The 21049-nt window shown below is 45.5% G+C and overlaps 1 protein-coding gene across 1 annotated transcript; it reads left to right on the top strand.

The window, feature by feature from the left end:
• Positions 1-700: 700 nt before the first annotated feature.
• On the top strand, positions 701-17685 carry DIPK1C (divergent protein kinase domain 1C). Its single transcript, XM_005431988.3, has 4 exons — positions 701-992; positions 6310-6987; positions 10789-10953; positions 11689-17685. The coding sequence occupies exons 1-4, from the start codon at positions 810-812 to the stop codon at positions 11902-11904; spliced, it is 1242 nt and encodes a 413-aa protein (XP_005432045.1). The 5' UTR covers positions 701-809; the 3' UTR covers positions 11905-17685.
• The last annotated feature ends 3364 nt before the right edge of the window (positions 17686-21049 follow it).

The following is a 21049-nucleotide window of genomic DNA, read 5'->3' as shown; positions in this document are numbered from 1 at the left end:
ATCCCTGGACCCAGTACACCTGCCCTGTTGTGGCAGCGTACGCAACGTGGCGGCTCCGCTGGCTTCTCCACTGGCTGCCGAGGGATCCGGGACATGGGGGTGCCGTGCAGGAGCCACCCCATACCCCCGCGGCCGGGCGGGGGGGCTGTGGGAGCTGCTGGGGGGTCCAGGGGTGACCCACCATGGGGGGCCTGGGGGCGTGTTAGTGGACGGGCACCGAGTCGCTTCTCTCTCTTCCTCCTTTACCCCCTGGGCGGATAAAACCGGAGAAGTTGCTCCTGGGTTTTATTTACGGGAGGGGAAGGTTTCAGCAGACGGGGCCGCCCGCCGGAGCAGCAGCTGCCTCCCCCAGAGCGCCGGGCCGCCACCCGGGGGGGGGACACGGGTCCGGCGGCCGCCCCCATCGCCCTTCATCACCCCTTTACTCTCGGGTGGGAAACTCAGGGGGAAGGAGGGGGGGGCGCGGGTAGAAGCCGCCAAGTGGCGGCAGGGGCCGCTTGGCACCGGGGGAGCGGACAAAAGCCGGCGGAACTACGTGGCTTCCATTCAAAAGGGGCGCTGGGGGCTCCGCCAGGGCAGCGCCGGCCCGGCGAGGGGGCGGCGGCGGGGGCGGGGGCGGGAGGGGGCCGGTGCGGCGGCGGCGGGCAGCCCGGCGGCGGGGCGGGGGGAGGCGGCGGGCGTGTGGCGATGGGCGCCGGCGGGGAGCGGGACAGGCGTGCGGCGGGGGGAGCGCGGCGGCCCCGGTCGCCGCCGTTCGCTCGGGGCCGCAGCGGCTGAAGCGGCCGCGCCAGCCCAGCCCGGGCGCGACGATGAGGGGCATCGCGGGCTTCAAGCGGCTGCGGCTCAAAATCTGGCGGCGATGCACCGTGGCGCTCCTCCTCCTCTGGGCTGCCTGCTGGGTGGTGGTGAGCGCCCTGCTCTTCCTCCTCCACAGGAGCGTCTTCTCCGAGCGCTGCACGGACGAGAAAAGCCACCGGATCCTGGCGAGGCTGGTACGTGCCCCGGCGGGACGCGGGGCATCCCTCGGGGGCTGCCCGGCAGGACGAGGCGCCCGCAGTCCCTCAGGGCTGCCGTCCCCCGGGCAGCTCCGGCCCGGCCCCGTCCGCCGGAGGTGCCGCATCCCCGGCGCGGTCCCGGAGCGCCCCGGCGGGCGGGGGGACGGGAGCTGCCCGCCCCGCTCCGCCGCTGCCCCGCTCCCCCCCCGGGCTCGGGCAGGTGCCGGCAGCGGGCGGTCCCGGCGTGGCGGCGGGGGCGCTTCCCCGGCGTTTGGGAAGGGGCAGCTCGGCATCCCGCACGCTCCGGAGCCGGGGGAAGCCTTCCTCCAGCTTGTCTTTTTTGTTTGTTTATTTTTCCGTTCTTGTTTTTGTTTTTATTTAGCCGAAAAGGTGTTTGTACAAAAGCCGTCTTTCAGAAATGCCACGCAGCTTGTAACGCCTCCTTTACGGCTGGCAGGGGCTGGCATTTAGGATGCAGTTACTCAAAATTCAAGAAAGGATTTGCAAATACTCATTAAAATCTCCCTTAAAAAAAAAAAGAAGAAGAAACAGATTTAGAATTGTGTCGGAAACACTTCGAGAAGAGGAGCAGCGTGGGTTAATGCTTGAAGTTTAATTTTGTTTCTTCATTGAGGTGTTTGTAGTGCCAATGTTCAGGTGGGAAAGGAGGAGTGCTAATGGAAATTCGATAATCTATTACTGCAGCAAGCAAAAACTTGCTGTAGATTTTCCCTAAATTCTGTATAATAAAGGAAGAGAAACTATAGGGCAGTGGTCCTGACACCCTGTTTTTAATGGCAATGAGAGCTAGTTTCTTTACCCCAGCAGTCAGCTTGAAGTACAGCTGAGCTCAGGATTGCAGCTGGAGTAACAAGCCCTGCCTGCTCTGTATGGGGCTGGCAGGAGCACAGAGGTGCGGAGGTGCAAGGAGCTGCCAAGCCGAGGGAGATCCAGGCCTTTGCCATCACACTCTACCAGTAAACAGACGGAGGGAGACTTCTTGTTGTTCTTCAGTTTGGAGAGCATAGGGCATGACGAACGCCCAGGCCGGGATCAGGTCTCAGACACAAGCTTGGAAAGTTGTCTCTGGTACTGTGTGGTAGCTCAGCTTTCAGATCCTCCTTCCAGAGGAAGAGTGGCTGAGATCGCTGTGCCCATCTGTTTCTGTAGGTGAGTCTGCAATAGTATCATTCAGGTTTGTAAGCGACAGTTTTCCCAGATGACATTAGAAAAAGATTGTCCTTTTAGTGGAACGATTAGAAAATAAGCTTATCTTCATCAGCCCTGAAATAAGTCTCCATACATCTTCTGAGAATGGCATGAGTTTTGCAGTTATGGAAAGTGCAATTGATCTACAAGACAAATAATCTGATAGTTTGAGTCTCATGCCTTTTATTAAGCAAAATCCAATTTCTGATAAAAAAATATTTTACTAATCATCTGTCATGCTTTCAGTAGGATATAATATGAGATATTTTAAGCAAGAGGGTAAAAATTACATGGTTGTATACCCTTGCGAGTGATATTTCTGAAGATTTCCTTCTTCCGAGTGAAATATACGTCTGTGCAGATGCGTGCAACTCTCAAAGAAACCACTAACTCTTTCCTAATGCTGGTCTCATCTTCATTTACACTGAACACACCTACCTCATAGCAATCAATTTCTGTTTTCTCTGGATAAATCAATTAATTTTGATGCCTTCCAGAACCTTGCGCAGTATTGCATTTACACAGGAGAATTACTTGATAACAAGGCAGGACTCAGTCTCAGGCCTGATCTACACAAAAGTGGTGGTGGTACACAGTAAGTTATTTGAATTTATATAAATCCTTAGCGTGGTTTACATGACTTTAAACTTTTACATTAATTTAAATCCTGCTTTTTGAACTTAAAAGTCTAGTAAGGATATAAAAAATTATGTAGCTAGTTTTAAACACACAAATGAGCAAGTCCAAATCATGCTTGTGTTTGCATTTTTGTGTTGTATGGCTGCTTTTCTACAAGGCTTTTGGCTTAGTATCACTTTCATATTTTACTTTTAAAAGCCTGGCACTTGGTGCCATTCAAAGGGCACTCACTAGATAGATTTAAAACTGTCTCATCGACAGATCTCAAAATGCAGTCATTAAGACAAGGATGGCGGTGTGGAGAACCATTTCTGGCAGATTTCTTTGGGGAATTGTTTCTTCTTTTTATTGGCAGTCATTGCTATGATACAAAATCTTGTATGGTGAAGTTTGCAGTTAGCGCAAAGACTCCTTGGTTGGTAAATAATAAACAGACCATCTTTTCATGGCAGGGTAATCTGAATCACCTGGTTAAATGTTTTCAGTCCACCAAAATATGTTTTAATATGGTAAAATGCAAGCTAGTACACTGGGGAGCACAAGAGTACAAGCTATGCCAATAGGATGGAAGACTGTCTTGTAAAAGTCTATGACTTTGGAAAGTATGTAGGGATCAGATAATTGCTTCAACATGAACTACCAGTGCAGACTGTACCTAAAAGATCTATATTATCTCTGAATGTCTCCAAAAATTAGGATTTTTGGATCTAGATCCAAATCTAGATCCCTCCTAGAGTTAGAGAAGGGCTGTTGGCTGTCTTCGCAGCACTGGACAACAGCATTCAGTTCTGATGTCTGTCTTTCTAAGGCTGGTGGAGGGGAAGATGGAGAGGAGAAACAGAGAGGGAATAAAAACACAAATATCATCTGTGGGCTGAAAAAATAAGGATTATAGTGGGAGGGCTGTGGAGCTAAGCTTTACTTAGTGTACTATGCTTATGGCAAACGCAAAACACTAAAAGCTGGAATAATGGAGGGGGGGTGGCGAGTATGTGAAGGTGCAGTCACTCTTTGCTGACCTTCTAGGTCATAATGAACAGGAAACTGAGAAGATTTTTAAAGCCATGGAGTGACTCACAACTCACTACTTTCTGTGAGGAGAGAGGGACACCTTGAAAATTGTTCAAACTTCTTGATTGCTTACTTGAGGAACCAGTTTTGAAATTCTTGCTTGCTTTAGTGACCAGTAGAGAAGGGTACTTCTGGAAGGCTGATCTGTGTTTCATTACGGAGAGACAGGGAACTCCTTGGTCAAGTCCTCTTTCACAGATCCCAGCTTGCAAATCACTGCGCAAATTCAGCATAAGAAGAATCCAATTCAGAGACCATTTGTCAGACACCAGGTTAATAATCACAGTTCTATGGGTTCCACTGGAACAGCGGACAAGTCCTAAACAGCGGCCAGGTTAAAAAGTGACTCACCTCCTATGTCTAGGAAATGTAAATGAGACTGCTTTTTCCACAACTACTTTTTCTCAATAATGCCATTAAGAATGACGTGATGGCAATACAAGAAAATAAGCTCCATGTTTGACTACAGGTCTTCTGGGTGTGTGTTCTTCTAGATGCAGGAGGTCCATGTATACAGACTGTCTAAGAGCAAACTTGGTGGACCACAGTAGAATTGTCCACATGTGGACCCAATTACAGGACTAAGTTCTATATTCTCTTACTGTAGCAGAAGAAGAGCTAGGTTGTGGTCATCTCAACAGGAGATCAATGATTTTAAATGTGACTAGGCTTACGCTCCAAAGAACCCCCCCAAAATTCCTTCTGTTTTTAATCATCTTTCTAAAATCGCTTAGAGTTCCAGATGCCAAGAACTGTTAAAATGCTTCTGTTAAGAAAATTAAATTTCCTACTTAGATAGGGAGAATAAATGTGTATTACATTCATAGGATTAGCTTTTCAAAAGCATTGATCTGCATGCTCTAAAGTCTGTGGACAGCCCGGTGAGTCTGCTTGGCCATCCTGATGTGGCTGCGGTTGCAGTGTGCGTTTCACACGTGTACATCACCCTGGACTCAGGGTCAGAACGCTCATGCTAGAGTTTGCCCACCTGGCTCTCCTTGCTGGCATTGAATGTTCTCACGCGGGCTCTGAGAACATCAGAGTATAAATAAATTTTATGCCCATCTGAACTGCCCTCAGTGGGCTATTTTAGTCAGTTTATCACTGTTCCTGGATTTTGGACTTAATCCTCCACCCATTCCCCAGTGTGCTGTTTAAGTTTGGACTCTGAATGTTGCCTGGCATCAGAAGATATTCCTCTGGTGCACACCTTAGACACCGTCCTAATAAAATATATCACCTGCATTTTATGATCGTGTTTCTTGTGTGTGTAACAGCAAGTCACAACTGAGGTGGGGCTCAGGCAGCCGTTGCAAGTACTCCACATGCAGGGGGAGCTGCCAACTTGATTAAATGAAGGTTCAAATGCCAGAAAGCAATGAAGAAGGCTGAGACCTCCTCCCAGATGTTTGGCTTTCAACATCAGCACAGTCTATTCCCCTTTCACCAGAGACCTCTGATCATCCCCTCTACTGATTCGCCCAAAGCAGTCCCTGCAGCTGCACTTCTGAATGCCCATAGGAATGTATTGATTGCCTACACTTTTGGAAGTGATGGTATGGAAACAATTATGGGTTGAGGGAAGGACTGATGGGGGAATCCTTGCAGTTCTTATACGAATTTGTAGTAACCACTTAACTATGAAGCAGCAGTTCCCATGTTTCCACAGGCTGTTTTTTTCCCCAATTAAAAAAAATATTTAAGCAATTGATATTAAAATGTCATTTTTGATAATTATATATAAGAACTGAAAAGTCATTTTGTCTTACAGTATTTACATATTTTAAAATTCTGAAAGTTCTTGGTCCAAGAGGCATTGAGCACAACCTCTGTTTCCTGGTAGTGCAGAAGTAGGTTCTTACAGCTCCATTCAGCGCATGTGGAGTGCAAGGCTGAAACTTGCAGGCCTGTGGAAGGTCCCCGCAATCAATCTGCCCATGGGTTTTCCTGTAGCTTAAGTGGGGATGTCAAAGTTATGCTGCCCTGAACCTTCCAGAGATCCTGCATTACACTGCAAGTTATCTCCTGTGCCTTAGGGTGTTACAGCCCAGAATCTTAACATAGCACAGCCAACTGTGTTCAAAGCTTGTCTCACTGAATTCATATGTGTCAAGAATTTAAGAGTAGCAGGTCATCTGGTCCATTTCCTTGCCCCCCAAAGGCCTGTCCTTTACCATCCAAGAATCCCAGTTTTGAGGCAAGACTCTGCCTAGTGAAAGTTCTCTAGAGACTTCTTCTGAAAAAAACATCTGATCAGTTGTACAAGGTGTGTGCTTGCAGTACCATGACTACTGCAGACCTCTCGAGCTTAGGACCGTTGCTGATTGCTTGCCTTTCTTCTGTGTGGTCTGTGGGTGTATGGTCCTGCTATGAATTTTCTACTCTTTCACTCCAGTGTCTTGACTACAGCAGCGGAGCCCTGACTGGCGACCTCTGTGAAGACCTGTGTGTGGCACAGAAGCTGGTGTACAAACACTGCCTTTACTATGACAGAGGTAAGAAGGTTATCCAGGCTGACTGGAGAGGCCAGCCCATCATCCTGAAATCCAAAAAGGAAATCTTCTCCAGCTACCAGCATCTCAGTATGCTGGAGGAGGTGGAAACAGAGGATTTTCCTGAAACAGAGCTTCTGCTGATGGTAGCCTTGGAGGTCAAAAATGTCCTGGGGCTGGAACTATCTAACAATACCATGGGGCCCCTCTGGATGAGGAAGAAGGGACCACATTGGAAAGCACAGGTGGCCAGCATGTGGTCCTTGCTCCAGCAGGAAGAATATATCTACTTCAGTTTGCTGCAGGACTTCAGCAAACACGTGCTGCGAATTATTGGCTCTTGTGGACACTTTTATGCTGTGGAGTATCTCACAGCTGGACATGCCTGGCACAAAACTCTTTTTCCCTTGGAAAATGTGGTTGGTCTCTCCCTTGCTGGCCACAGAAGCAGGGTGAAAGCCATCACTGACATTGCACTCAGCTTTCTGGACATGGTGCAGCATTTTGACAATGACTTCTCTCACCGACTTCACCTGTGTGACATCAAACCAGAAAACTTCGCTATCAGGCACGATCTTACAGTAAGTTGGGTCTTTGGGGGGGCGTTACAGCAATTTGAGGTCAAATTCTAGTCTGAAAATGGCTGTGTAAAAACGACACTTCCCTCCTCATACAACTTTTGGCTAAGTTTTTGCAAAACTGATGCATTTACAAGCGTTGGGAGATTCTCTACTGTTTTTCCCCTTTGTAATATGTGCAGCCACATTTCAAAGCACTAATCCTGCTGCTCGTTTTGAGGACTGCTTGCTTAGTTCTGATTTATTTCACCTCCTTAAAGGCATCAGTACCGACAGGGTCCCCTGGATGTAGTGAGGGATACCTCCTGAAAGCAAGGAGATCTCAAAAGCTGTAAGTGAAGCTGCAATTTGAGTCACAGCAACTATTTCTGGTAGTGATGCTGAAAGGAAAACCTGTTTGAATTTCAAAACTGAATTGTCTGGCCTGATACAAGGGGAACTCACCACATCCCAACACACACATTTATGCTGCAGTGTTCAGCTTATCTGGTCTGGAAGCCATCCAAGGACAGTGACATGAAACTCCCTGGTAGTGTTACGCTCTGACTTTTCATTGTACAGCTGTAACTCAGACCTGAATAGCTCTGCATGTTTTATAAGTAGTGACGTAGCCGAGCACCACATTGCTGCATGTATCTTGCATTCATTCTGCGGGCAGAAATTCCACTGGTTTTGGTGGGAATTGTGTGTACAGACTGGAGACACTGTGCAGTAGTGTTTAAACCAGGCTCACAATTTGCAGTGACATCAGTGGAGTTTCTGCACTCTGAGTAGATGTAAAGCATTTCCAGGGGCTTTAATGCGGTTTCCAGTACTCACTGAGTGTTAATGTAACACTCACATCTTCAGAGTACTAGGCAAACATTGCCTAGACATTTAGCCATTAAAAGCAATTAAAGTGCTTCCCCTTCACCCTTCCCTTCCCTCCCGTTGTTTATTCAGGTGCAATACAGCAGCTGAACAGGGAATGGGTGAGGAGCTACAGCAAGTAACTAAAACAAACGTACCAGTATTTAGGCAGTGAGGTATGGCAGGGATTCCTGGAGGCGTTGCCCATCTTTTTCAGTTATGCAGAGCTGTGACTGCGTGGGGCTGAGCACACACCAGAGCATCTGTTTTACAGCCTACTTACAGGAAAAGAGTGTTCATTTAGGAAAAGAGAAAGAATATTGGCTACGTCTTCCCTTATGAGTCCTGGTGAGGCTTACCTCTCCGGGATCCTGTGACTTCTGGGGTCCAAAGAGACGACAGTCACCTTCTAGTAAAGGAAAGCAATTTAGTATTTTCTAGGAGAACTAATTAAGAAAAAGAAGTTGTTGCTTACACATGGACTTCCTAGTTGTATATTACTTACAGCTCATTGGTATCGCCTGTTATCACTGCACTGGGCTGGGAGGCAGGAGGTACACACAGTCAGAAAGCTGCAGGGTGGCAAGGATGTGGACCGGGACAGGGATGGGACAGGGAGAGCTTCTGGTCGGTGAAGAAGGAAGGAGAGTGACAAGCAGAAACTCTATGTGGTTTTACGAACCAGTGCCAGAACGGCGCACAGCAAGGCAGCCTCTTTTTTGTCCATTATGTTTGTTTTAAGCAATTTTTTCACTTGCTTGTTTTTTGTGCTCTGTATAGGATAATATATATAAGCACCCATAATAGTACCACTGTTCCTCAGCCCAGTAACGAGACTGCTAATGCCCAAAGAAATGTGCTGGAGAACAACAGTTTTACTTTGAGGATTGTTTTCAAATGGTTGGGGTAAGCCTCCAGCTCTCACTCCAGCCTTCACATGGTGTTCCTGCAGCACAGAGGGGAGAGATCACTGCCTGGTAGATCATCCACGGGAATTTTAAGCTGTGATGGAGATACATAAGGTGCAGAGTGGGAAGGATGTCTGGGTAAATATACAGCGCTCTGGGACAACTTCCTCTTTTACCAGCACCTCAGAGAGAACTAGAAAGATTACAGCACCTTAAACATGACTCTAAATCAGGTCAGGAGCCAAGTCGGGTCCTTCCTGTGTTTCCTTAGGTACCCTCCTTTGTTACCATCATAACAAACCCCACCAAAATGTAGCTGTTCACAGGTAGAGTGTCACCCAGATCCATCATCACAGGATCTGGCTGGATGCCCACACATTTTTATAACAGATTAACTTCAGTGAAACCACTGAACCCTTTGGCAGCCACACATTTGGGAACCAGGGCTGTTTTTCCTAGCGGAGCAATCGATCAGGTTGTCAAAGGTGCTCAGTGCTGGCAGAGACCCTACCCGGGAGCTGATGCAGCAACCCTAGGACCAGGGAAACCCTGCACCACTTTTACTGTCTCTTCTGCAAAGAAGCAAACAGGAAAACTGCAGAAAGCTTAAAAAGAAGAAAAGAAAAAGAATTTGCCTGTCCAAACGTGTGAAATTCCTTAGGCTACATCATCATCATCAAGCTCTCCAAGAAGCTTAAAAATACTTGAGTTTTTAAGCTATGCCTCATCTTTTAAAGATTTTTCCCTGGGGAAAAAGGAGTAGAATAAAATGAAGATTAGACCATGTTCTTTCTTTTGACTGTGGAAGGTTTATTTGGCCTTCTACCAGACCAGACATCTTTAGTTCCTGGGGTTGATCCAGCTGCTGCTCCAGCCACACAGTTCAGCTTCCCTGTTATTTGGGAGGTCAACTCTTAAAAATGAGACTATCGTTTGAGCCCAAGTAACTCTGCTTTGCCCTGGTCCCAGATGTTTCCCTCTGTGGAAACGTGTGTCAGCCTCAAGGGAGCATCTCTGACCCTGGCTGTCAAGCGTTAAGTGCAGCTCTGAATGTACACTGATTGCTGCATCCATCACGCTGAAAGCAGGCTTCGTTCACTGTGGTCACCCACAGTCTGTCTCATGTCAACCAGCTGCCATCTCGTAGCTGGCTCCCTTTTTTTCCCTGTTTATTGCTGTGATTGTTTTAAGTGAAGTATTCATGGGTGGAGTGACACTGGCAGAAACTGAGACTACAGCCCTTAGCCCCCAGAGCGGTCTCAAACCCAGCACGGGCAGCAGCTCTGCAGACCTCTTTGTGCTGCGTGGTCACTGTTTTGCAAGCCTTGTGTCAGGGTGAAAACTGACTGATCCCTCCAGTCCTTGCTTTTTCAGCTGAAACCAGCTGCTGGCTGGACTCTGTTATGGACCGTATTTCTGGACAGGCAGAACAAGAACTATGCACAATAAATGAGTCAAACCATAGCAAACAGGACAGTCCCAACTCTCAACAATCTCAGGGATCTCTTTCTACAGCTGAAAAGGCTCAAACCCTCTGAATGCGATGGCAGGTTTGCAGGAGCTGTACCAGGCGCAGGTAATTCTGCACATCCCACTGCGCCTCTCCACAGTGGTGAAGTTAGGGGTTTAGTCTGAATGGCAAATTGTGAAATGATACCATCTGGCTTGTGGATAATTTTGCACCATCATATAATTAAAAGGTTGGGGTGCCATCTGCATACGCTGCAACAGCAAGTAAATCAATCCTCAAGCTGGATAGTTCCGGTTTAAGGCAAGTCATTCCAGCTGACCTCAGGGACGCATCTTGTCCACAAATAATCCCCTTTCCTTGTGTAATAAGCATTGGCTGGTTTTGTTTAAAAAGTGGTGTTTATAAGACAAGTGCAGCTCAGTTAAGTGAAATAAAGCCCTTTCATTGTGATGCCAGTTCCCCACTGGCAGATGCTCTCAGCACAGCATTTCCAAAAGCGAGCAGCAAAGAACGCTTGCTCAGCCCTGTCCCACTGGCTGTGCTGTGCCAGATCTCATGGATTGTTTTGATCCACAGGTGGTGGCCATTGATGTGGATATGGCCTTTTTTGAACCCAAAATGAGGGACATCCTCGAACAGAACTGCACGGGAGATGAAGATTGTAATTTTTTTGATTGCTTTTCAAAATGCAATCTGAAAATCAGAAAATGTGGAGCACAGAGAGCCAATAACAACTTGCAAGTGAGTAGACACAGCTGCCTTATGCATCCATTTCTTGTAAAATCACATTGACTATAAAATGCATAGTATGTACTAGGAGTCTGTGAGATGAAGACAGACAGGTTTTTAAATGTGGCCACATTTCAGTGCCAGTTCCTGTTCAGAAGTCCCATCCTGGGGCACGCAAATCGATCTTTATATTCACTAGTGTTTCCTTGCCGTGTTTCTGTGCAGCTGTTAGCCCAATGCCTCAGACAGGAGAGTGAAGGAAGCAGGGGCAGGGGATCGGCATTACTGTCTCTACTAATGGTGAAGTCAGGGCTGTTCACGTGTGAGCAGCAAGGGGGGCTGTGGCTGCGGTGCTCCACTCTACAGATATAGTACGCGGATGTAGTGGAAAGGGGAGTCCCCGGGGTTCTTGTCCCTGGGATGCGGTGTCTTATAGCTCACCCGGCTTGTGCTGGCGGGAGGCACTAGTGCAGCAGAGAGGCTGGGGGAGTACAGCCTGATGGCCTTTTGCCTGCTTCTCCCACCCCCTCACCTTCATCACTTGTGCAGAAGCGCAAGAGCAGCCTGAGAAGAAGGGAATTTCTCAGCTAGAGTGTGGCTTCTGTGGATGCTCCTTTTGTATACCGTCCTCTTTGGATGGCTAGAGGCATTTTGGGTTCCGATGACATTTCGATAGTCCTAGAGAAGCAGCAGGGCCTTAGCTGTACCTCCTGAAAGACAACAATCTGCTCTTTTTCCTTTCCTCAGGTAATTTGTGACAAAATATTCCGGCGCTGGTTTTCCCCAAATCTCAGAGGACCGTTGGTTTCCCTCCCCCTGCAGCTGCAGCTGCAGAAGGCTGTGCAGGAGTGTGCCGAGCCGGGGCACATGGACGCTGCCGGGCACCAGAGGACTCTGAAATCGCTCTCTGAGTTATACCACCTGCTTCAGGTCACTCAGCGAGAACTGCAAACGACAGAGTAGGCGCAAAAGGCAGAACTGCAAAGGCCATATCTAGCCACTGCTAAGGGATGCTGTATGTGAGGCAGCCTGTGTTTTCTTTCTCGCTCTTCCATCCCTCTTACCCATTGTATTACACTTACAGCAGAGAGATTGTTTTTCTTCTATGCAAATGAAATTCACAGCTGCAGCTGCAGCAGGTACTGTTAATATCCTTTCAAGCGTGAAATCGTTTTACATTACCTGGACGCTGTTCTTGCTTATTTTCCTGAGCTAGCGCTAGCCCTCTCCATCAGCATTCAGCGCATCATTTGCTTACCAAGAGCTGTAGTCACTGCTCAGGTAGCATCCGTCTGAGTGCAGTGATCAGAGTGAGGATGCATTTACAGAAGAAAAGTGTAAGTGCAGCAAAACTAACATCAATGATTAAAATAGTGGGTGAGTCGGTGTGGATAAGTACGTGCATGGAGTTTGTTTTAATGTCTCTGTAGAATGAGTTTTTTTTAAAGCAGGGACAGAATGCTCTGTGTGATAAAACAGTCTCAAATATGTAAATGTATCGCCACATGAGTGAAGAGCTGCTGTACAAAGCGGTCCTGTCTGATGTCACCAAATGCATTTTCTCTGGTGTGTTGCATTACCTGTGCCGTAGCTAACTTTCTGGGGACAAATGATGTGAAGGTACTTAGGACTTTTCTAGAACAATATAATTGTACCCTTGTTGAGTTCCCATGAGGGTACTCACATTCTGCAGTGGAGAGGTATGAATAGTGCTACTGAATTTTCCCATGTGAACAAGCCCTCAGGCACTGGTACATCAGAGCACTTCGTAAGAAACACTCTTTTGCCAGAGAGCAGAATTACCCAGGAATGCCAACAATCTGTTCTTTGCACTAAACAGAACAATATCCAGACTGGAGGTTTTTTACACGATATTTTTTTAATGGACAAAAGGAAATTTTTCATAAGGATTCATTATCTTGCAATCACTTACATAAATAAAGATCCCTAGATTAAGTTAAAATCATTAACTTTGCATTTCAAATGTGTGTAGCTGTGGCTGGAGAATCTAACACATGGGTTCAGAAGAGATCACATGTGTTCAGGCCCAATCCTGAAGACATTAAAACCCCCTCAAACAGAAAAACTAGCAGCGTGTGCCAGCCCTCAGCTCAGAAGGACTCTTCAATATTAAGACTGACAATACTGGTTTGTGTGTGTGAAACACATAACAACACCTAATCTTTTTCGTCTTTATAGCCCTCAGCCTTATGACAGCCCTGAAGCCTGTGAGCACTAATTATACACAAACTTTCCATTTCTGGAGTGGTTCTTCAAAGTGATGTTAAAGACTGCCTGTGACCACAAAAATGTGAGCTGCTTAGGAGACCTTGACACAACCAAAACTAGCTCAGGTTTTCAGACTAGGCTAAGTTTTTTTAGTATTTCTTGCAATAAACTACTGTAATTTTAAGAATAACTCAAACCCTCAAGAAGCTCATAGCAAGGCCAAGGTCAGCTGCCTTGGTTGGGGCTGTACTGAAGACAAGCTGGTGGCAAGATGGAGCTACAGCTTAGGAGCTCCTGGCTGGTAAAGCTGCGCTCAGTCCATGCTTCTCTGACCAGGGAGACAGACAATGTTTCAATACTTTAAGATCACCCTTTGCAAAAGCAGGAAGGCAAAGCAGAATAAGAAGAGAGCCAAATTCTAGAGCTAGCCTTGTCACAAAGTTGTGAAATTTATAGAGGAAAAAATAATTAAGGGTAGAATCACGTAATGATAAAGTGTTGGGGACAGGTAAAATATCAGAGGAAAAAGAGATGAAGGAGAAATAGGAAAAATGAAGTAAAAAAGTATGGCCCATTTTGTGAAAACGAGATTTATGGTATAAGACTGAATAAACTGGCATTTAGTCTGAGGAAGAAGAGACTGGAGCCAAACACTGGTGGAATGTCACTCTTCTCAGAAGGTCCTTCTCCTTGGCAGGATTTAGGAAGGGAAGCTGCCTTTGACACGTTTCTCCAAACCCCTCAGGGCCTGGCTGCAGCCATCTCCACCTGGCAGGGACCTCCTTCCCCACACTACACACTTTTCCAGGTCATTAGGTTTCACTTCTTTTCAGGATACAGAAAACAATCCTCACAAACCTCTCAAGAGTGACACAAATGGGTTATTTGTACTTGGCTGGGCTGTGAGGCTGAGTATAAATGATGCAGCCAGCTTGGTACACTTTCACTGGTGAGTGAAAGGACAAGGAGAACCTGACAGGCTGTGTGAACACAGGGCTTGATTCTTCACTACCCACCAGGTGCTTTGTAAAATCACTCAAACATGGGAAATGGGAGAGAAAAGTGAAATATTCTCATTTATTTAGCACAGGTACCAATGACCAGAACAGGAATGAAACAGTAGTTGTGCCTTTATCTCCCTGTGACAGAAAGAAAAGAAAATGGAGACATTGGTTTGTCGCCATTTACCTTAAGGAGGCAAGTGCAAACTGCAATAATTTGAGCCTGTATTAAATTATGCTTATAGTTGTTTTTGGTGGAAATACCTATACAGGTGTTTGACAAGGAGAACCGGGCTCGCATGGCCTAGTGCTCCTTCCAACAAAGCCCTTTTCATACTGCCTTGGCAGTACTGCCACCAAAAATAGCCCTGCCACAGAGATACCCAGCTGGCACATACTGCAGGGGGCACGGCCAGGTCAGGCGGGTACTGAATGAGCACCCTGTGTGCTGCTGAACGTGGGCTGTTGGCACTGCTTGTTGCACCACAACAGCCAGCAGTGATAGCTGGCAAATTCTGCAGGGAAGATTTTCTGGGCTATGGTCAGAAAATGAAAAGTTGTCCAAAATGATATCATGCACTACAAGAGTTGTTTGGTTGTTTTATTTGTAAACACCAAAACTCTCCATATAAGAAGCTCTGAAGTCATTTTTGAAAATGTCTAACCTACTCAGTTTTGACAGTTCCTATCTGGAAAAATTTGCAAATTATTATCTTAATTTTAGTTAATTCATATTGAGGTTTGCAAAGCAAAAAGAGAAAGGTTGAAATGAATCACAATTTAAAAACCAGTGTTCTGTCTGGTCTATGCAGTGAAGATTGTTAGTACCTTCAGTATTTTCTGATGTTTACTTTTCATCCTGATTCAGATGAAACTTTGTGAAAACTCAAAATCTTTTGCAGAGTTTTTTTCATCTAGCCCCAGTGGTCAGATTCAGAAAACAGGAGGTCCAGATACAGTCTTAGAAGGCACCTTTGCTTCCCACTTAATTTCTGCACGCTGGTTGTGCTGTTAACTTGGGCTGCAGTGGTTTCTGCTTGGTTTCTCTCACTTCGAGGTATCTCCAAAGCACCTGCCCACTGGCATCCCTGTTTGGTATCTAGTTCACTGCAGCTCTGCAAAATCACAGGCTACATAAGATTCTTCACACTGTTCATCCCCTCCATATAAAAGATGACTCCTCTTATACAGGTTCACTAATAGCATTTGGCTGCCCTGGGAATGGCCAGTTAATCCAAGAATCTGTTCCCATTCAAATGGTCTCAGCCCCATCTGTTTGCTCAGTCAGTCTGTCCCTGAATCGTTTTTATAAAAGTGGCACTATCTCTTGATTCATTCTACCACTTGCTGCATTAGTGCCTTGCTCAGCAACTTTCTTCCCACATTTATGACTCTCTGTGAAACAGGAACGGCACTAAGATATTGTTTATTCCTTCTTTCCATCTTGGTTAGCAGCACATGCTTCAGCTCTGCAATAATCCAGATACACTGTCTGTTCCCACATTTTACAAGAGGTGAGTCCAGTTGGAGGTCTGCTTCATAATCTTTAGGAAAGATAAATTTAACTCTTTCCTCAAGATTTCCACAGAACAACTACTTCTGAAATGTAGATTTTTTTCTCCAGTTGGCGTTTTATACTCTGCAAAAACATCCGCAAGCAACAGTCCTGCACTAGGGTCATTGTGAAACAGAGCAAAACTCCATGCCCCAGAGGATTGACATGGTCTCCCTTGTGTTTTGAGGTTGGCTTAATGGTGGCTACCCTGGAACAGCAGGTCATTGCTATAGACACAGTTTTTCATAGAGAGAGCAATACTCCCTAGTGTAAATTCATGGACCCCCTCCACTGAGGGCATTCAGATTCATTGCTGGAGGCTGGCTAACAACAGGTGTTTGGGACTGGGAGAGAAGAGAGAGGAGGGTTTGCTTTCTTTTAATTAGACACGCTGACTGAACAAAACACTTCCTACAGGTGAAAAATGGGATCACAAACTTGAAGGAACTAGGGACTCCTCACTGGTTTTTGGTTTTTTTTTTCCATTGTTAAAAAGTGTAGACCCAAGATGCCCTATTTATTTTTTATGAAGTTTTTAAAAAAATTAAAAATTAAAGAAGCCACATACCTTGTTGCCTGTCTTTCAGCAGAGCATATTGTTGTATGTAATGGGCAGGAAGGTGATAAATTGCAGCTTTTAATTAGTACCAGCCTGTAACATTGGAGCCTTGTGGTTGTAATATCAGCTTACACGACTGGACAACCAATGTAAAAACGCCTGCATCCGTGGAAGCACACCGTCAGGTTGGCCATCTCGGCAGATGCTCTTGGGAGCCTGGTGCAGGTGCACGAGGAAATCCCTCTGTCAGGGCTGACCTGCAGTGAGCCCAAGCAATAAGCAGAGTCACTCTGCAGGAGCCTCGGTCACTGCCACGGTCCTGGATCCTTGATGAAAACAGGAGAAAGGCTGCTAGGCTTTCAGTAGCAGGAAAAGGCAGCAACATGCAGACAGGGAAAGAATGAGTTGCTTGGAAGAATGAAAATCCAGGACAACTGAACTCAGAACTGAAGCTAGTAAGAAACCCTGTACTGAAAAATCAGAGACTGTCAATAAATTGATTGGGGGAAAAAGTCCTGAACACTTCTGTTGTAGTTCTCTCAAATAAAAAAACCCTCAAAAAACAGAACAGCAGCACGGGGGATATAGTGCAGGCATCTCCAAAGCCGTTTGTGTTATGTGCCTAAGGATCTGTTAAGTAGACTGTGGAGCTGTGCAACAGCATCTGCAGCCTAAAGGGTAGACAGAATAACAGAATTTAGCAAAAGCTTTTAGAACTCCTATTTACATAAATGCAGAAAACTGCCCTAATTAGTAACAGCCCATGTCAACCAAAAAAAGGACAAAAGAGTGCTTTTCTCCATAAAAATGTTATGTTTATAAATTAAAGTATGGCAAAATGTTGAAATCCCTGAAAGGCTACGATCCATAATCCTGTGGTTTGTTTAAAGTTTTGGTCCTGCAGGCTTGGGCCCCTCAGCAGCAGAGTGATTGCTGAGCCCCTTTAAACTCCGTGATTATTGATGCCTTCTGCAATATACTTTGAGCTCCTTTTTCTGCAGACTGGAGGGGCTTTTTCCTACACTACAAATGGGCCTAAGTGGTGACGGCAGCCAGAAGGATGTGCATATGATCCAGTGCATAATCACTTCCACAAGCATCTGCTGCTAGTGCTTTCAGGATACACGTAATCCAAGCTGGAGAATATTCTGAATACCTCTCCTTTTCCCTTGCTGGTTCCTTAGCGGTTTGCTTGTAGCTAGTTAGAAACAGAATTTCCCATCCTGCTTAAATTGGTTATAATCTCTCCAAGATTCATGCTATGGCAGGAAAAGACCAAACTGCATCGAGTTCAGGATGGGTTCATTCTCTTAAAGCTACGACATGCAAAGCTGCTGGAAAGAACAGAGGTTAATTTTTGTTTCTAAAGAAGAGGTTCTTTGGCTAAATTTAAGCAGCTGAAAAAAATCAATGTTTCCACCAATATCCCATGTACATTTGTGAATTAACATTTGTCTGTATTTGCATTATTTAAAGCCCTCTGCTTCTTTCCCATTCAAAAGAAAATAAAAAAAGCAGGCGTTTACTACTCCAAATTTCACAGGTATGTTAATTAATTCTTTCCCATTTCTAAGTCAGACATTTTGCATTGTTATCTTTGTCATTAGGAAATAGATATTTTCCATTATCCCAAGAAAGTGAATGTCTGGAAAAATACGTTTTTAAATTTTTCTCTTGTTCAAGTCTTATTAAGCACCATTCTAATCTTGCAGAGAGTTATCAGTGGCTAAGTATTTATTACATGATCCAGGGCTCAATTAATGGGCTCAGTGTCTAACAATAACTAAGTAAATATCCATGTAATTACAGAATTTCACTTTTAATGTAATGATACCAGTATTATCCTGTCTGATTCTAGACTACATATGTTCAAGTAAGTGCTTTGCCAAACCTATGTTCAGATATGCTGTCACATGGATTAAGACTACAACTGACTTTTGGCAAAACTGTGTATCTGGCCCAGAGCACAGAAGAACAAAAGCTAACCCTTACAAACTTACACCCATGGTCTGTCTTTTAGTTCAGTCATGTTCATCATGTTCATCATGTTCAGTGGTTTGTGGAGTAAAGGCAGCGTGCGCGCACACAGATACTCACGCATCTGTTTGTTGAACTGTAACTTCATGTAACAAATGCGCAGTCCACAAATACCCGGTATTTTTATTTTTCTTGTTATAGTCTATATAAATTGGGAAAATGCAAGAGTAATTAGCAGCATGAATGAGCATCACACAGTGTACAAAAGTAATGAAAACTTAACAGAATGTTTAATCAAGTTCTGATCTTTTACCCATTGTTTTCACTCAGCTTTCTTAAGTGACTAAAGAGTTAAATTTGTTGGATTAGATTCTAGTCTCCAACTCTTAGTGATACTGAGAAACTGTCAAAAAGAAAACCCTCTAGACTTCATTTTGTAAGTTTAGAAGACAGGCATTCTTTATTGCAGTGCTGGGCACATGGAGATTAGCATCTCAAATCATGCACACCTACCTGACCAGCATTCCTCGATTTATTACAACAAAACATACATATTCATCATATTTCCCCAAAATCTACTATATATTATAACTACTTCCCCAAAAGGATTTACATATTCATAAGGCACTCGCATATATGTACTTCGCTCCTGGGGGGTCTTTCTTGGGGTCTTTTGAGACCCTTGGTGGATGATAAGTTGGTGAACTTCAGCTGAACTTTCTTGGGGAACATGCGCACTGCTTGATCTTATATAACTTCATTAGTTCTCTGTGTTACAAGATTTTGACCGCAATGCCCTGTTATCCCACTTCTCTTGTCTATTCTTATAACCCAGGTGTCTCAGAAAGCTTGCTGCATCTTAGTGAGCTTATTCAATAGGTTGAGTTAATCATTGCTTTAGTTTCAGCCTCTGTTAGTGATTCTTTCTGTCTTAATCATATCATTAGAAAATATCAGATAAACAGTATTATATTAACCAAAGCAATGTCACTGAAGAGGCATTAGATAATGCAAATATATACTGCATGAATTTCCATTGCCGATTCAGTAGATATCTCTCAAAAGCAAAGAAATGAAGCCAGGAATCAGGCAGGACAATGATAAGCACTACTAAAATGCCTGCAAATGGTCTCTGCAGGGACAGATCTTCAGTACCACCTCATTCCCTTTGCATTCTTTTTACCTTGCAAATGTACTTACATGAATTCACATGTGATACTAGCATGCTTTAAGGATCAAGTTGGATTTACACCAGCATAACTCACTGGCATTTTGGTGTGTGCTCGTGAATCATGTCAAGCAGGAGAGAAGGAGCTCCTTGCATTTTGGATGGGCAGAGGTGGGAGTAATATGAGCAATAAGCTCATTTAATGAATGTGAGAATACCGAAGTTTAACTATAGCCCAGAGCTGCTTTTCTTTCCCTAGCTGAAATCTCTGGAAAAGGGCGACGCACAGCTGTGCCACCTCAGAAGTGATCCAGGGATGCTTCCTGAGGACCATGGCGCAGTCATCGCTACCACTCCACCCACGCTGGCTCAGTGATGGTGCCTGGCACACTGGCGGCGAGCCTGCGGCTCTGCTCACACCTTGGGCACCTCCTCTCAGCTCTAGGGCAGGGCAGGCAGCTCAGGGGCTTGGGTTCTTCTCTCCTGCACCTGAATGGTGAGTAGATAGGTCAAGCTGATCTGCTGGTTGAAGGCTGTAGCTCAGCCCTGCTCCTCCGATAGCACTGATCATTAGGCAACAAGTTACACGCGTTCACTCTCCCAGTCCTTGAGTGCGAGCTCACTGGGAAATAAAAGCTGCTTCTTTAATGGATCTTCATGGGGTGCTGGAGGCTGAGCCTCTAGCACCCTTCCCAGTGCTGAGGTGTCTCCTCCAGGAAAGTCTTTCTCGTAACTGGGGCCCTTCCCAGTCCCAGCACAACAGCGGGGTGCTGCTTAGGGAGCTCACCCCACCTCTCGCCATCCTGCTCCTCTGGCACAGGCTGAAAGAGCCTTTCCCATGCCAAGACTGGTGCCTCAGAGGAATGCCGCATTCATGTCAAGAAGGGCAGTGAAGGAACACAGAACAAATGCGGCACCATAGAAGTTCTTCGTCTATTGATTTCACCCTGTTCCCACAGCTCCAGGATTTTGACAACCTCACATAAACTTTGCTGAGAAAAACCTCCTCTCATAACGTAGCCCCCTGCAAAAAGATTGTAGGGGTGAATTTAATTCTGTCTGCTTTTCCATGTGGGAAACAGATAAGAATTGTCTGAATAATCACTACAAAATAAGGCATTTTTTCTGGAAAGCATGAAGAGAAAGAATTTGCTCCATCCTTTCTTATTACAGACAGCAAAGCACAGCAAGGCTGTGTCTAATTTGTAGTCCAGGAGTTCACAGAGCTGTCAGACAGGTCGGATGCCATCTCTGGAAGCAACCAGGATTTCAGTGCAGTCACACACACCTGGTAGGGCATTTGAATAAAAGTCTGGTAGCTGCGGTATGCAACTACCTGGCTATAAATATTTAAACTAGCTGCTCAGAGTGCGTGCTCTCAAGATGCAATGATGCTGGAGTGCAGGGCAGAGCTGGAGCAATGCCAGATCAATAGGTATGGGCTTTTAAAGGGTGCTTGTATGTATCTCTGTGGCCACTTCTGGTACTGTGAAGGACTGTTAAAATCAGAAGATAATGGTGTCTTTTCATCAGAAGAAGAAAGCCATACCAAAAAAAATCACCTCTCTTTTGCATAGGACTAGGGAAGATTTTTATGAGAAAATGCTGAGAGAACTGGA

This window comes from Falco cherrug, chromosome 3, assembly GCF_023634085.1.
Source record: "Falco cherrug isolate bFalChe1 chromosome 3, bFalChe1.pri, whole genome shotgun sequence".
NCBI lineage: Eukaryota > Metazoa > Chordata > Aves > Falconiformes > Falconidae > Falco > Falco cherrug.
The sequence above is the reverse complement of the archived record's forward strand: the minus strand, read 5'-3'. Positions and strand labels throughout refer to the sequence as shown.